The sequence below is a fragment of the Podarcis liolepis genome (assembly GCF_965112155.1).
Source record: "Podarcis liolepis genome assembly, chromosome: 16".
Lineage (NCBI taxonomy): Eukaryota > Metazoa > Chordata > Lepidosauria > Squamata > Lacertidae > Podarcis > Podarcis liolepis.
Window position 1 is genome coordinate 20795254 of NC_139567.1, and position 14908 is coordinate 20810161.

A 14908-nucleotide genomic window follows, 5' to 3' on the forward strand; every position below is an offset into this window, starting at 1 on the left:
TTGCTTCACTCTGGAATGAAATTTATTAGGAGGTTTCAAAGATTATTAAAACACATATTCAAATATCTACCCAGTAATTCCTACTAAATACATGGACAGGCACTAAGAAGACATTTCACCAAAATGAACTTTTGACACGGATGCTGCCAGGATCGCTATAGCACAACAGTGGAAATCGTTTAAAATACCTGACTATATCCTTACGGTGCCTTTAAAAATCCCTTTTACAAACTCCAACATCCAAAGAAAGGTCCATGTTGAAGGAATAACTATATGCAATCTGGCTTAGAGGTTAAATGGATGAATTCATCAGTTCAAAAACAGGGAATGAATCAATAGGTTCTTTAACTTCTAGTATACAAGAATTGAAACAGATGAAGTTTTGCTCTCTTTAACTCTGTTTAATGTGGGGCGGGCGGGATGTCACCCACTTATTTTCTCTTTATTGGGCTGCTGTAAAATGCTGAGGAGCAGGAGTCGGAAAAAAACATTGCAACACCTCCCTCCAAAATGCTTTCTACCAGTAAAAAAGATCTCTCCAAACACCGATACTCCCCCCCCCCCAATACAGAGATATAAAACAGCACCCAAATCTTTTCATTATATTTAAAACACTTTGGAAGACTGAGAACAAACGAGTGAATATATACATATACACATCCTTTGCATACAGGAATAATAGACTAACAGACTCAAATTTCCATGTCGGAAAAAAGAAATGTCATGCGTGAAACAGTCTTACAAACAAAATCCATTCTAGGGTTAATTAACTTGGCCAGCAAACTTTTTAAACTTTGGGCTCAGGGAGCCCCCTAGTGGATAACTCACACCACACGTCTATAACATCTACGCTAAACTTTTTATTGCTGCTTGGTCCATGAATGAGAATTTGTGCACCCTTTCTGATATATATTCTCTGCGGTTGGGCTGTGAGCAGAGCAGTCAGCTTGCAACCTTTATCTTACCCTAGGCTACCTAATAGGAAAGAGGCTCTTTTCCTACCAGATGGAAAACAACACAGCCAGAGCCTTGATTTCCAGTCCTTTTTAGGTTAAAATTAAATGAGTGAGCAGTGATGGGCCCCTTTCATAGCTGGGAATGTTGCAAGAGAAGACTCTGGATCTGTGGCTGCCTGTAGTGGCTGTTGGAACCTTCTAACAGCCACTACAGGCTGCCATAGCAAGAGAGGGCAGGGAGGCTTCTGTGCATGTGCTACCCTATTAAGAAGATAACATGAGAAATGACCCATTCACACTATTACAGTAGTACCTCTGGTTACAAACTTAATTTGTTCTGGAGGTCCGTTCTTAAGCTGAAACCGTTCTTATCCTGAGGCACGCTTTAGCTAATGGGGCCTCCTGCTGTGTGCGCCCCTCTGGCGCACGATTTCCGTTCACATCCTGGGGCAAAGTTCGCAACCAGAAGCAGCTACTTCCGAGTTAATGGAGCTCATAACCTGAAGCGTTCATAACCTGAAGCGCTCTTAACCAGAGGTACCACTGTACAGTTGTTTTTAAATAATTCCTTCTGTGGCATTTTTCATTTGTGCGATTACTCTAATTTCTCTCTGCAATGCCATTAGGGCTAGGTAATATAACAATATATCACCCTAAACTGGTTTGAAGTCCACATTGCGATATTGGTTTCATCATTTTTGACCTGGGAATATATCAGGAATCAAAATGTGTGTGTGTGTGTGCGCTATGCAAAAATCACAATGTGGAGAAAATCATGAAGCCAGCCAATGCTTCTCCTGATTCCTGCAGCCCCTGTTAACTCTGCCAGCTCCGCTGGTATATCATGAGGTTTAGTTGGTGATATATCACGATGCTGAAAACCAGATACTGTCTGGCCCTAAATGCCATATACAAGTTAAGATTGATTTCATGGTTTAATAGCGGTTTGATCCTAGCGATCTTGCTCTGGACCCTCCTTCCCCTTTAACAGGGAGAGGAGTAGCTGCAGAAATACACCAGCCCCTACCAGTTGGACTGCTTCTGAGGAACTGTAGGAAAGGGTGGCCTGTCCCCCTATATACAAACAAAAGGACTGAATGTCATGCTTTGCAGTTCACAGGACCGCCAACAGATGGCCACGTCAGCTGCAGCACGAGAAATGACAGGGTAGCCCATGAATGGCTCTTGGCTGACCTCGGTCAAACATGCCTGCTGTGAGGTTTGGTGGAGGAAAGAGAGGCGTTTCATAGAGCCGTTCAGTCAACTGTGCCTCCCTCCTCCTTTAAAAAGGTGTGGAGGTTCAGGCAAGCTGCGAGGGGAGGACAAGGGGGTGTAAAGGAAGGGTGGTTGGTCAGATAATAATAACAATAATAATAATTTTATTACAGTAGTACCTCAGGTTACATATGCTTCAGGTTACAGACTCCGCTAACCCAGAAATATTACCTCAGGTTAAGAACTTTGCTTCAGGATGAGAACAGGAATCGTGCTCCAGCGGTGCGGTAGCAGCAAGAGGCCCCATTAGCTAAAGTGGTGCTTCAGGTTAAGAACAGTTTCAGGTTAAGAACGGACCTCCGGAACGAATTAAGTTCTTAACCCGAGGTACCACTGTATTAACATGCCACCCATCTGACTGGGTTTCCCCAGCCACTCTGGGCAGCTTCCAGCAAAATATAAAAACACAATAAAACATAAGACATTAAAAACTTCCCTCTACGGGGCTGCTTTCAGATGTCTTCTAAAAGTCATATTGTCATTTGACATCTGATGTGGGGCAGGGAGGTTACCAAAGGGGTAGGTGGGGCTGGCGAGTGAAGCAAGCGGGGCACAGCCCTAAGTATGTATGTGTATAGATATAGAAAGTAAATCTACTCTGTAAGGAGTACACTGTTTGCTAGTGCACTACAAAGGTCACTTAGCTTCTCTGCTGCACAGCTATCCCAACCGTGGCCTGAGGGTTTGCCAGACACCTTCTGGGAAGAACCTACAACCCTTTTACAGGCATTAGCTAAAGGGGTGCCACACCCCTCGGGTTAAGAAGGGCCACAGGTATCCCCACGGACGACAGCTGTGGCGGAGCCAAGAAAGGGAGTCCCCCGCAAATCGTGTGGCGGAGAGTGGCATCTCTCAGGCAAAGACGGGAGAGTTTTGCCAGTAGGAGTAGACCAGGAATCCTGTGAAAGTGCTATCTGTCTTGATGCTGGAGTAGAAGCCAAGGTAGTCCCCTACCCCTACCTGCACCCAGACTTCATCCTCCGGCTCCAGCCGCACCAGGGTGCCACCGGACAGTGATGTGGGCTTGGGCCAGTTGCCGTAGAACTGGAAGAAGGAGGCCACCGACTTGCCATTCTTCATAATGTCGAACTGGAGGCTCATGCGGTAGACGGTGGCATGGACGGCAAAGTAGTACAGTCCCGGAATCTCGCAGAGGAACTTCCCCGTGTTGCCGTCGTAATGTCCCTGCTCGTTGACCAGAACCACGTCGAAGACGATTGGCTGGTCGGCCAAGGGAGGGCTGCGAGACTCGGAGCGCTTGGCGCTGAAGGCTGAGCGGGGGGCCACTGCGCACTCCCCAGGCGCCCCTTTCTCTCCGGGGAACCCATTGAGGCCAGGGCTGCCTCTTTCCCCTGTGGGGCCCACTGCTCCTTTATGGAATGAAAACAACAACAACCAAGGACAGTGTTAGGATATGTTTGAGAATGGAATATGGATCTGATGTGTTTTCGCCACGGAGAGGCTTTAACGCGGATATGGGTGGAAGAATTTAGTACAGTACTATGCAATATGGAGTGATGGTGGCAGTAATTGGTAGAGGTGAAATTAAAAGAAACAGATGGCTAACGTTTATTAATTATTATGGAACCTGACTTTGACTTTTTGTAGGGAAAAGGAACAAATGATTCTGAGGCACCCTGACTTTAAAGAAATTGTTTAACTGAAAGCGGAGAAGATGGATGTTTGCATGGGACTGAAGGTTTTAAATATATATATATATTTTGCATGGACTGAGGGTGATTTTTATATACAGTGGTACCTGGGTTTTCGAACATAATCCGTTCCAGAAGACCGTTTGAGTTCTGAAATGTTTGAAAACCGAAAACTCAGTATGGAAGCTTCAAAACCGAAAACTGAATATGGAAAACTCAATACGGAAAACTCAGTATGGAAGCCGCATTTCTGGTTTGACTTCCAAGGCGTGTTCGAAAACCGAAGCATTTACTTCTGGGTTTACAGCGTTTGAAAACTGAAATGTTCAACAACGGAGACATTCAAAAACAGAGATACCACTGTATGTATGTGTGTATATATATATATATATTGTCAGGGCCTCAGGAACAGAGGCACAGGGGAGAGAGGAAATGGAGAGCGAAGGGGAAGAATCGGAGGGCAGCGTAGGGGGGTATAGCAGTGACCCGAGAGATTCCACGAGCCTCTCCAGTGAATCAGAAGATTCCCAGAAGGAGGCGCCGATGGTTAGAGCAAGGGGGGCCAGCGGGGACTCCCAAAGCAGCAGCTGGAGATCAGGACCAGCTTCCCCACCAGAGCGTAGTGGGGGGGAAGGGTCCCAGGTGTCAGGGCCAGCGTCTCCTCCAGCAGGGAGAGAATATGAGTCGAGACTGACCACGCCTCCATCAGAGAGTGGGGGAATGGAGGGGAGGTCAAGTCCAGCTAGCCTCCCCGAAGGGAGAAGCAGTGACCAGAGCAGTGTAACGGTCTGGAGGAAGGTTGGTGGCTGGGCGCGCGCGCCAAGTTCAAATGCACAGGCGCGCGGGACAGCAGAGAGCCCGGATTGGGAACCAGGTCCTAAAGCCCGCCGGAGGCAGGGAGAAGAATCAGGGGACTCAGCGTCAGAAGAGTCTAGGAAGGGCGAAACCCCAGCGGACAGGCGGACCCAGAGGAGGAAAGAGCAGAGGAAGAGGTGGAGCAAGGCTAGGATCTTAAACTGGTGTCAGCGGGGAGGGGACTCAGACGGAGCTTCGGCGGTCTAGAGTTTCAGACGTAGAGCTGCACGCTGCTGATGTGAAAGACAAACTGAACTTCAATAAAGACTTTTGTATATAACAACGAAGTGGCGTTGGTCCTTTGTGAGCTGGGACCTAGGGCAGCTCTGACATATATATATATATATATATATATGCACATATGCACAAATAATTTTTTTGTTACTGGCAGATGGGAAATCGGAAGTTCTTCACTTGCATCTTTTGCTAACTTTTTTATCTTTTTTATCTTACTCTTCTCTTGAAATGGAATTAGGAAATTATGTAACTGAGCAACGAGTAAGGAAGGGAAGAGAAACATCAAGATAGCGGGGTGGGAAGTCAACTTTCCAATTTGTATTAAATTTGATGTTAATTTCTTGATTTTTTTTGAAAAGCAATAAAAATTAATTGACAGAAAAGAGAGAACTCAGTAGAAAGCAAAACACCAGCGATCCCCTTGTCTTGCTTGTGGCGACTACAATAGTTAGAAGTTTGGGTCTTAATTTAAATGACCTCATTTCCCTCAGAGGGGTGAGGAACTTTCAGTCCACAGGCCTTATTACTTCCGCCAGGCCTCCCCATTTGTCTTGTGAGGCCATTTTAGCCGTGCCCAGCTGCTGATGGCTGGGGCTTGCATAGCTCTGAAAGCCAGCTGGCTGTCCACACAGAGAAAAATGGGTCACCAGACAGGCTGGCCCTGCTCTGTGGAGTTGATAACTCAACACAGAGGACTCCTTCCCCCAATACATTGTGAGACAATAATGCTGGAATTATCCACTTTAGGGCTTTTGCAGCATTAGCTTGCTTAGCATGATAGAAATGGACCTGGGAATAATAGTGCTCTCCTAACCTGCCTCATCTGCATCTAAAGACCAAAAGTTTTCCTTCAGGCACCAGGAAGTCCTTTGAGATCCTCCTAAGGCAGAGGTACCCTTACCTGGTTGACCAACTTCGCCCTTTTCTCCCGGCATCCCTGCTGCTCCGTCACGCCCGTCACGCCCATCTCTGCCTGGCATGCCTTGGTTCCCATGGATCCCGGGGGTGCCTGGAATTCCAGGGTGCCCAGCGCAAAGGCTGGGGATCTTATTGTCCTCAATCTGGACAGAGTCTGTGGTCAATGTAAGCAGGAAGAGGAAGAAGTAGACGGTGTGCTCCATTTCTGGGGGGTCTACAGAGAGAGGAGTTTGTCAGATACCTCCAAAGGGTCTCGGGGAAGTGTTTTTTTGCAAACAGGTCCACAAATTTATTTATTTTTTAACAGCTTACCTAATCCAATGCATTTATGCCCCCAAAGGACCAAGTTTAGTAAACCTTCCTTGAATGGTCACCTGCATGAAATTCCTACTCGCCCTAGATAACTAGGCCTATTAAATCTGGCCCTGGGATGCCTTAAGGGCTACTTTGCCCCATATAAACCTGCCCATCAGCTGAGACTATCTCTGTTTTCCCCAGCCTTCTGAAGTTTGCCAGCTAACATAGTTAAAGTGTTGATGCCCTGCCCCCCTCCAGAAGAGGCAGTGATGGCTGCCAACTGGATGGCTTTGAAAGACAAATATAAGACTACCAGTAGCTACTAGTTGTGGTGCCTATGTACTGTCTGCAGTATGACTGGTTTGGTATTCAGTAGCCTCTGAATAGCAGTTCCTGGAAATCACAAGGGTGGGAGAGTGCTGTTGCCCTCGGGTCCTGCTTGTGGGCTTCCCACCGGCTTCTGATTGGTCTCTGTGAGGATGCTGGGCTATGTAGATGGGCCTTTGGTCAGACCCAGTAGCTGGGCTCTTTTTATGTTCTCCCACACAGTTAAAACAAAAAAATCACTGCAAATAGGAAGAAGTGCAGCTGGAAAGAACTAAGCTAGAATGCTTGGCCTAGACTAGACTGAGCAGGGAAAGGGCTCCAGCTCAGTGGGAGAGCACCTGCTCTGCATGCAGAAAGTCTGTGGGGTTCAATCCTTGCATTCCCAAGTAGGACTGGGAATGTCCCCAGTCTGAAACCCTGGAGAGCCACAGCCAATCTGTGTGGATAGTACAGAGCTTGATGGATCAAGGGTGCAACTCAGTCTAAGGTATCTTCCTATGATTTTATGTTGTTCCCTGGTGCATTAGATTTCCAGAGTTTTAATCAGTCAGAGTATTTATTATTCATTTATTATATTGCTATCCCACCTCCAAGGAACACATGGTTCTCCCCATCTTTGTTCAATCCACACAACGTTCCGGCTGGTTTAATTTGAAAGATGGTGCCACTGAGCATGTACAGAGTGCGTTTATCTCACCACCCTCATCCCACAGACCTGCAGCTACGATTCCAGGTCCATCTAGTTTTTATTCAGGTTAGCATTCCACCTCTCCCCGCAGAAATTAATCGCAGCAACCGTTTCGTGAAAAGGTAGAAGAACTCCAGCAAAACCAGAGCAGAGTATTGCCTCTTAGACACCCACCCCCATGGTTGATCTCCCAGGGAGCCTCCACACCCTAATCCAACTGTAAGACTAGCAATTGTGCAACCTAAATCCATTAATGCATATGATTCCCTTGGAACAGTTGGGAGCTTCAGATGGCTCAGAATTATCTGGCTTTCCTGAGCTGCACTTTGTGTATTTTGTGGTGAGCGATGGGGGCAGCGGGAAGAGAGACAGAGAGAGGAGGAAATGTCAACTGGCTCTTAAGCAACCGCCTGGGATGTCACGCTCCTTTCGCCTCCCATGGAATCAGAGGAAAGAAGCCAGAGCCTCCCAAGAGGCTAGTCCTCTAGAGGCAAGACTGATGCCAGGAGCCAGCTGGGCACGCAACGCAGCCTTCAAACCACAGAATCAGCCTGTGAACTTTTGTCCTGGTTTTGTCCTCCTTCTGCCTGCAAGCCAGCCAGCCTGTTCTGACAACTTGCTCATCTATTTCTCCTTTCCTTTCTCTTTTCTTCTCCTCTCCTTCCTGCCCCTGCCATCTTTTGCCACTTTTTGCAAGAGTGCAGGTTGTCTTAAGAGCTCCTATAAGTTTCAGCTTTGGGATTTAGCTATAGCTAACAGGTCTGGAATGCAGCGAACCCATCCAAAATCTTGATGCTTTACATTCTTTCAGCATTGCCTGAGCCTGGTGAGGATTGGGGGTGTAGTGGGGTGAGTGTCGAAGCAACGGTTCTTCAATATCAACTGGCTGAAGACTCGTCATGTTGTTTGGATGCCTGAATATCGCCTTCCAAAGCAACTACTCTATCCAGAACTTAAAAATGGAAAGCGTAATGCTGGTGGTCAACAAAAGAGGTTTAAAGGCTCTCTCAAGGCAAATCTTTAAAAATGTAGTATAAACACTGACCATTGGGAAACACTGGCCTGTGAGCGCTCCAATTGGAGAACAGCCTTTACCAAAGGTGCTGTGGACTTTGAACATGCTCAAACTCAGGATGAAAGGGAGAAACATGCTAAGAGGAAGGCATGTTTGGCAAACCCTCACCATGACCAACTCCCGTCCGGGAACCTATATCCCCACTGTGGAAGGACATCCAGAATTGGCCTCCACAGTCACTTACAGACTCACTGTTAAGACCGTGTTCATGGAAGACAATCTTACTTGGCTACAAGTGATCACCAAAGAAGAGAAAAAAAGAAGGATATTCTTTGGGGAGCCTAGTCCCTATATTTCTTAAGCTTTGCTATGACTAGCCAGGGTGTGTGGGTGAAGTCAAACTGCTGCATTATCAGCACAGAAGTGACCTCCTTGGGGCGCAAGCCTGGGCAGTGTGTACAGAGGTCCTGAACTGCCCAGACAACAAGACTCTTGGCATCGTTGGTGGGGTCCACAGGAAAGCAGAGCAAGACGTTTGGCACCAGCTTGGCTGCAGGAGTTGCCAGAAGGAGGTGCACAAGACAGCATCCAACTGTTTTAGGGTCTTCGGATTTGGGTAGGGTTCTTCTCCCAAATATATCCAGCAAGGCAGTGGAGGACCAGAGTTTTCCATCTGCTAGATGTGCTACCTTCCCGGGTTGACGAGCCCCATCTGCCCCTTCCCCCTAAAGCATGTGGAGAAACCACTTTCTTGACCATTGGTCAAGAGACTATTGGTCTTGTCTGTTCAATCTGCCAGAGCCTGTCTTTGCATGCAGGGGAAGTCTCTAACTCACTGAGGGTTTGAGACCCAACAGGTACCCTCACTTGGTTTAGCTAGCCAGCCAAAGTCATTCCCAGGGTGTGGCTGCTGTCGCATGCTCACAGCTTCTAGGAAGCACAGGTGAGAGCTGAGTGCAGGGTGGGGTGTCCCCCAGCAAAGGTTCTACCCTCCCCCTAACACCCCATACACCGAGGCTCAGGTTTTATATATGTGTAAATATATCAAAAAGATAAATGTATCTGCTGTTCCTCAAACCAAACCCTGGGCAGTCCCTGGTGCCCCTGGAATCTCGCATAGCTCAGATTGGGGTGGCATGCAACTGTACTAATATAGGCAGAAAAATCAGCCATTGGCATATAGTTCTATCTTCACGGCTCTAGGATCTCTACTGGTCTGTCTGATCTACAGCGGATTGCAAAATGGGGTTAATAAAACAGGCCAACTTAGCAGGACTGTTGCAATAATTACTGAGAATAAAGGGCACAAAGCCATTTTAAGCATTCAGCAAAAACCAAGTTTCACTACTGACTTTTAGTATTAGTCTCCTACCTGTGGATTGCAAGTAGCAATAACTTTTGCATATAGTGTGTGTGAGATATAATGGTGAATATCAGTCCAGAACAGTTGACTTTCTTTCCAACCTGTGGGGCACTTGCAGCAATCAATGCCCCTCATTCCCACACCTTCCCAAGAGTCAGAGTGGCCTAGCAGATAGTGTTTGGTTAGGACCAGGAGACCCGAGTTCAAATTCTGTAATGTTCACCAGATGCTCCTCTGGGCGTATCCTGTATGTTATTTTGCAGGAAGGCTTCAAGAGCATCCCAAGAAATCTAGGTTTGCGCAATTCAAGTAGATTACAGCACTCTCTTCCCCTGGAGCAACAAATCCACTTTAAAAAAAACAACCAACCCAGACTTTTGGTGGCTGAGAAAGTGATGGGAAAATGCATTGAAAATTGTGGGATGATCGGCTAATTCATGGGAAGATATATAAACACCCCACAAGCAAATTAGGCTCACCATTGTGGAACAAATCAGAATGAATACTCAATTAAAAACCGGACTAACTCGAAATTGGAATCCAGACCGCCACCCCCCGCCCCTTAGTGGGGTCCGGATCAGGCCATTCTTTTTAAAAATCCACAAACTTTGGCCATTTTTATTTCAATTTCCCCAAGAGAGCAGCTCTTTCTTACAGTATATTTTTTGGGCAAGGCTTTTGGGTGGCTCGGATTAAAATCAACCCCAAAGAAAGCAAAATCTCCTCCCGCTAGGCATTGCCCAACTCCCGGGTGATCATCTAAAGGGATCGCGTCGGTCCCAAAACAAAAGCAAGGTGGTGTCAGCAAAGTCGGGAGAAACGGCAGCTCCAAGCAGGCAAGTTGGGAACCCGTCGCCCAGCCTCCCTAGCCCACCAGCCCGCGTGGATCTGCGATACTCACGGCGGCGGTGCTTTGCGGCTGGGCTGGCAAGCTGGCGCTCCGGACTGCTTGGGGAAGAAGGAGGACCGCTTACTCTGGCGAAGGAGGCCGCAAGCCAGCTCCGCCGGCCGGCCTTCTTTCCCCCCTCCCCACCCTCCTCTCTCCCTCCCCTCTCTCCCTCCTCCCCAACTCCGATGGAAACCGGAGAGTTGCAGAGCGGAGCCAAGAGCTACAGGCAAAGCGGGGAAGCGCGTCGGAGGCAGAGGCGCTCCCAGGGACGGGCATCTCTGGGATGGGGAAGAGAGGGGAGAGGAAGGCGGGAGGGGAGGGAGGAGGAAGAGTCAGGAGCCGGCAGGGCGGCGGAGAAGGGGTCAGAGTAGGGGGGTGGGGGTGAGACCGGGGGATTGGGGTTCAAATCCCCCACTCAGCCCTGGAGGCTCACTGGGTGAGCTTGGGCCAGTCCACCGTTGCCTCTCAGCCTGGCTTACCTCGCAGGGTGGTTGTGCGGGGAGAATGAGGAGCAGGGAGAAGCAGGTGCGCTGCCTTGAGCTGCTTGCAGGCATGGCATGGCCAAACTTGGCCCTCCTGCTGTTTTGGGACTACAACTCCTATTATCCCTAGCTAACAGGGCCAGTGGTCAGGGATGATGGGAATTGTAGTCGCAAAACAGCAGGAGGGCCAAGTTTGGCCATGCCTGCAAGATTGGGTGTAAATAAATGTTCTCTATATTTCCAAGGAAGCACCTTCACCCTCATAAAAGCAATGGCGGGATGAAAGGCAAGGAAACCCAATTCATCAAACGCGAAACAGCCAGGACTTTCACAGACGTGGGCTGTCACTTTTAAGAACTTGTGCCTGAGCTTGGTTTTTGCCTCCTCCCTCCTCTTCCCATTTTCCTCTTGCGTCACATCTTTTCAGATTGTGAACTTAAGGTCAGGACCATCTTATAACTGATTTTTGTAAGCTGCTCCGACGTCCCTTTGGCTAAAGGTTGAGACAGAAATGCTGTGAACAATCAAAGAAGAAGTGGATTGGTGGTTCCATTTCCACTCTGCCCATCATTTTGTTTTTTTTTTTTTACCTTGAGCAGGCACTAGAGCTTATTTTCTGCCAGAGATCACCACAGGAAAAGAAGTGTCAATGAGCATGTACAGAGTGCCTGCTGCTCATCACTTAACAATAACTCTCTTCTCCATATGAATCTAACATTAGAGGAGAGAAGTGTCCAGGTGTGATTTTGAGGCCAGGCTGAGCTCCGCTTTCTCTCCTCTTGGAAAAAAAAAAGTAACACTAACAGACAGGATACGTAACATGTATTAAAAGCTGGGAGTCAACAAAACATTACAGAATATTTTCCAACCAGGCAGAAGCATAGGAGTGAGTGTACAGTAGCCTCCCACAACCTGGTGCCAACCAGATGTTTTGGACTACAACCACCATCAGTCTCAGCCAGGATATCTGCAACATTTGAGGGTTCCCTAAGCCTGCTCATGCAGTACTTCCTTCATGGGGGGGGGGGTGTTGCTTTGTCTACCTAAAGGCTCCCCCTCCATTTGAGCTCGCTATTAGAATATAGGATAAGGATGCTGGGTGATAACGCATGTCGCTTGATCAATGTGCATTTTATACTGCTGTCTGGGCAAACCAAGCCCCTTGGGAAATGCTTATGCTGGGCACATCTTATAATCCATGTCTACCAGAGAAGGGGGACATGGGTGGCGCTGTGGGTTAAACCACAGAGCCTAGGACTTGCCGGTCAGAAGGTCGGCAGTTCAAATCCCCGCGACGGGGTGAGCTCCCGTTCCTCGGTCCCTGCTCCTGCCAACCTAGCAGTTTGAAAGCATGTCAAAGTGCAAGTAGATAAATAGGTACCGCTCCAGCGGGAAGGTTAATGGCGTTTCCGTGCCCTGCTCTGGTTCGCCAGAAGCTGCTTAGTCATGCTGGCCACATGACCCGGAAGCTATACGCCGGCTCCCTCGGCCAATAAAGCGAGATGAGCACCGCAACCCCAGAGTCGGTCATGACTGGACCTAATGGTCAGGGGTACCTTCACCTTCACCTTACCAGAGAAGGGATGCAGGAGGCATCTTGCAAACTTATTTACCCATGGCTGCATGCAAACCAGCATGGTTCAATTCCTGAAATCCCCAGTCAGATCTGGGAAAGGCTCTCTGCCTGAAACTCCAGAGAGCTGCTGCCAGTTTGCGTGATCAACACTGACCTACATTAAACCAAGCACGGCTCCCCATGCTCCTGCTGAATCCGACCAAAGGCCCGTCTGGTCCAGCATCCTGCTCTGGCAGGATGCTCATGGGAAGCCTAAAAGCCAGGAGCGGAGCACAGCAGCATCTCGCCACCACCCTTGTGATGCCTGGCAAACTGGTACTTGGAGGATCACTGCCTCTGACCCTGAGAAGTCGTCATTGTGGCTATAAGCCCCCAGGTAAGCCTGAACCTCCACGAATTTGCCTCATCTTCTTTGGCTGGCCATCGCTATCTCTTGGGATAGCAGATTCCTGTGTGACCAAATCCTTCCTCTCGTCCATCTGGAACCTTTCATTATTCAGCTTTCTTTCATTCTAGTATTATGATAGAGAGCAAGGGGTGGGAACTGATTCTCTGTTCCCTCTGCTACATGCACAAGTGTACCACAAACACAGGCGCGAATCCCACCCACAACTTGTTTGCAGAGTTTGATGGACGGGACTTGGCACCCAGATCCTGCTTAGAAGTCCCGGAGCATTTTTCTGCTTTGACAGCAGCAGCAGCAGCAGCAGCTGGATGGGCGTTGCTCCCAGATTGGTTTCGCAGACGCTGCTGCCGCCAGCTCCCTTCCGTAGAAACTCCTCCCTTGTCTTGGGGTGATGCTTCCCAGATTTAAGTTGGACTCCGATGATCTCAGAGGCTGCTACGCAGGGATGGGATGGAAGGGGAAGTAATTCACACATGGGTGGTACAGAGCTCCTAGCACCATTTAGTTGCAGGTTGGACTTTTTAACAGGCTCAAATGCTCTTTCAAAACAATGGCACACAAGTGTGAAAAGTGAGGCTAGATCTCTTTGGCTGACGTGCCAGTTTTCTGTGGGTGGGGAATTACTGATGACAGGAATCCAAGAACTTGTGTATCCTCTCAACTGAAGCCTGAAATGCTGCAGTACCAGGGACAGTGGTTTCTGCAGGGAAGGGCTGAAGCTCAGTGGCAGGGCATCTGCTGTGCATGTAGAAGGTCCTAAATTCAACCCCCAGCACCTCCAGGTAGCGCTGGAAGAGCATGCATAGTTTTCCCTCCTCCTCTCCGTTTTTATAATCACAACGACCCTGTGAGGTAGGTTAGGCTGAGAGTCAGCAACTGGCCTGAAGTCGCTCAGTGAGCTTCATGGCTGAGTGTTGATTTGAACCCTGGTCTCCCAGGTCCTAGTCTGGCATTCTCACCTCTACTCCACACTGTTGGCAGTGGAAGAGAAATCAAGTGGTTAAAGCTAATAATCCCATTTCAGAGAGCAGGTGGAGGGATAGCATGTATGTAGGAAAGTCCTTGCATTATAAATTCCTTTTAACTGGAAAGCTAGCATAGGAAGACATGAAGCTCTTTTCCTTACACACTAGCTTTCTTGTGGGTTGTTTTCCACTCCTCTTTTGCTCAGGGATTAATTTTTTAAGGGGATCAGCCGCCACCTGCAGTCTGAAGTAGGGCAGTCTTTTCTACCACATTACCACTTCATTCCACTAAGATCAAACAAATAAATTGTGCAGTCCTGTCAATTATTGGGGCTGTTGGAGGGGCAAGCTAGAGTAATTCCATATCACCCGCAGGTCTGAAGCATCTGCTTTCAGCTACAAGGAACACTGGAAGCTCCCAGAAGTTTTGTCTGTGTTGTTTCAATCACTCCTCAGCACGCTGCTGTAATAGCTCGATCTCCAAATGAGGCAACTCTGAAGTCTTCATAATCTTTGCATAATCATTATTAAACCAGATGTATTCTGGAAAGGAATACTTTCAGCAGGGCTTTGCCGCAAGGGCTGGGAGCATTTGACAATTACATGCAAGCACAGAAAACTCACAGGATGTGGTCTGGGATGGAGGATTCAGCTTCCTGAGAATGGCAGCTTTCATTAAACAACAGCAACAAGCGCCTAGTCCTTAAGATATATAAAAGCCCACTGAAATCTCATAAGTCACGTGGGTGGCTGAATAAGATTTGCAATGTTCCAGGAACAGGAATTCAGGGCTCTGCATGTCTCTGCCCACACCCGCTCATGATGAGCACAGACGGAATGCATTTTGCAAAATAAGGAAAAGTCTTGCTTGATTTGCATGGTTTATAGAGGATGCTAAATTCAGCTGTCTTTGACAAATAATTCTGAAGGGTGTTTTTTTCTTTCCTTTTTTTAAAAAAATGCATGCACAGTTAACTCATGAGCGCAGGGCATAGCTGAAATGGGAG

At 48.0% G+C, this 14908-nt stretch overlaps 1 protein-coding gene across 2 annotated transcripts in view; it reads right to left on the reverse strand.

The window, feature by feature from the left end:
- The window catches only part of C1QTNF5 (C1q and TNF related 5), a 201947-nt gene continuing 187039 nt past the window's right edge, over positions 1-14908 (reverse strand). Inside the window, exons 1-3 of one of the 2 annotated variants that reach the window (XM_083481206.1) lie at positions 10485-10724; positions 5877-6107; positions 1-3601 (exon numbers count right to left, since the gene is read on the reverse strand). In XM_083481206.1, coding sequence (XP_083337332.1) covers positions 3084-3601; positions 5877-6096 — 738 coding nt within the window. In that variant the 5' untranslated portion in view covers positions 6097-6107; positions 10485-10724 and the 3' untranslated portion in view covers positions 1-3083. Of the gene's footprint in view, positions 3602-5876; positions 6108-10484; positions 10725-14908 lie in introns of those variants that run through there. The other variant, XM_083481207.1, reaches the window with a different exon arrangement.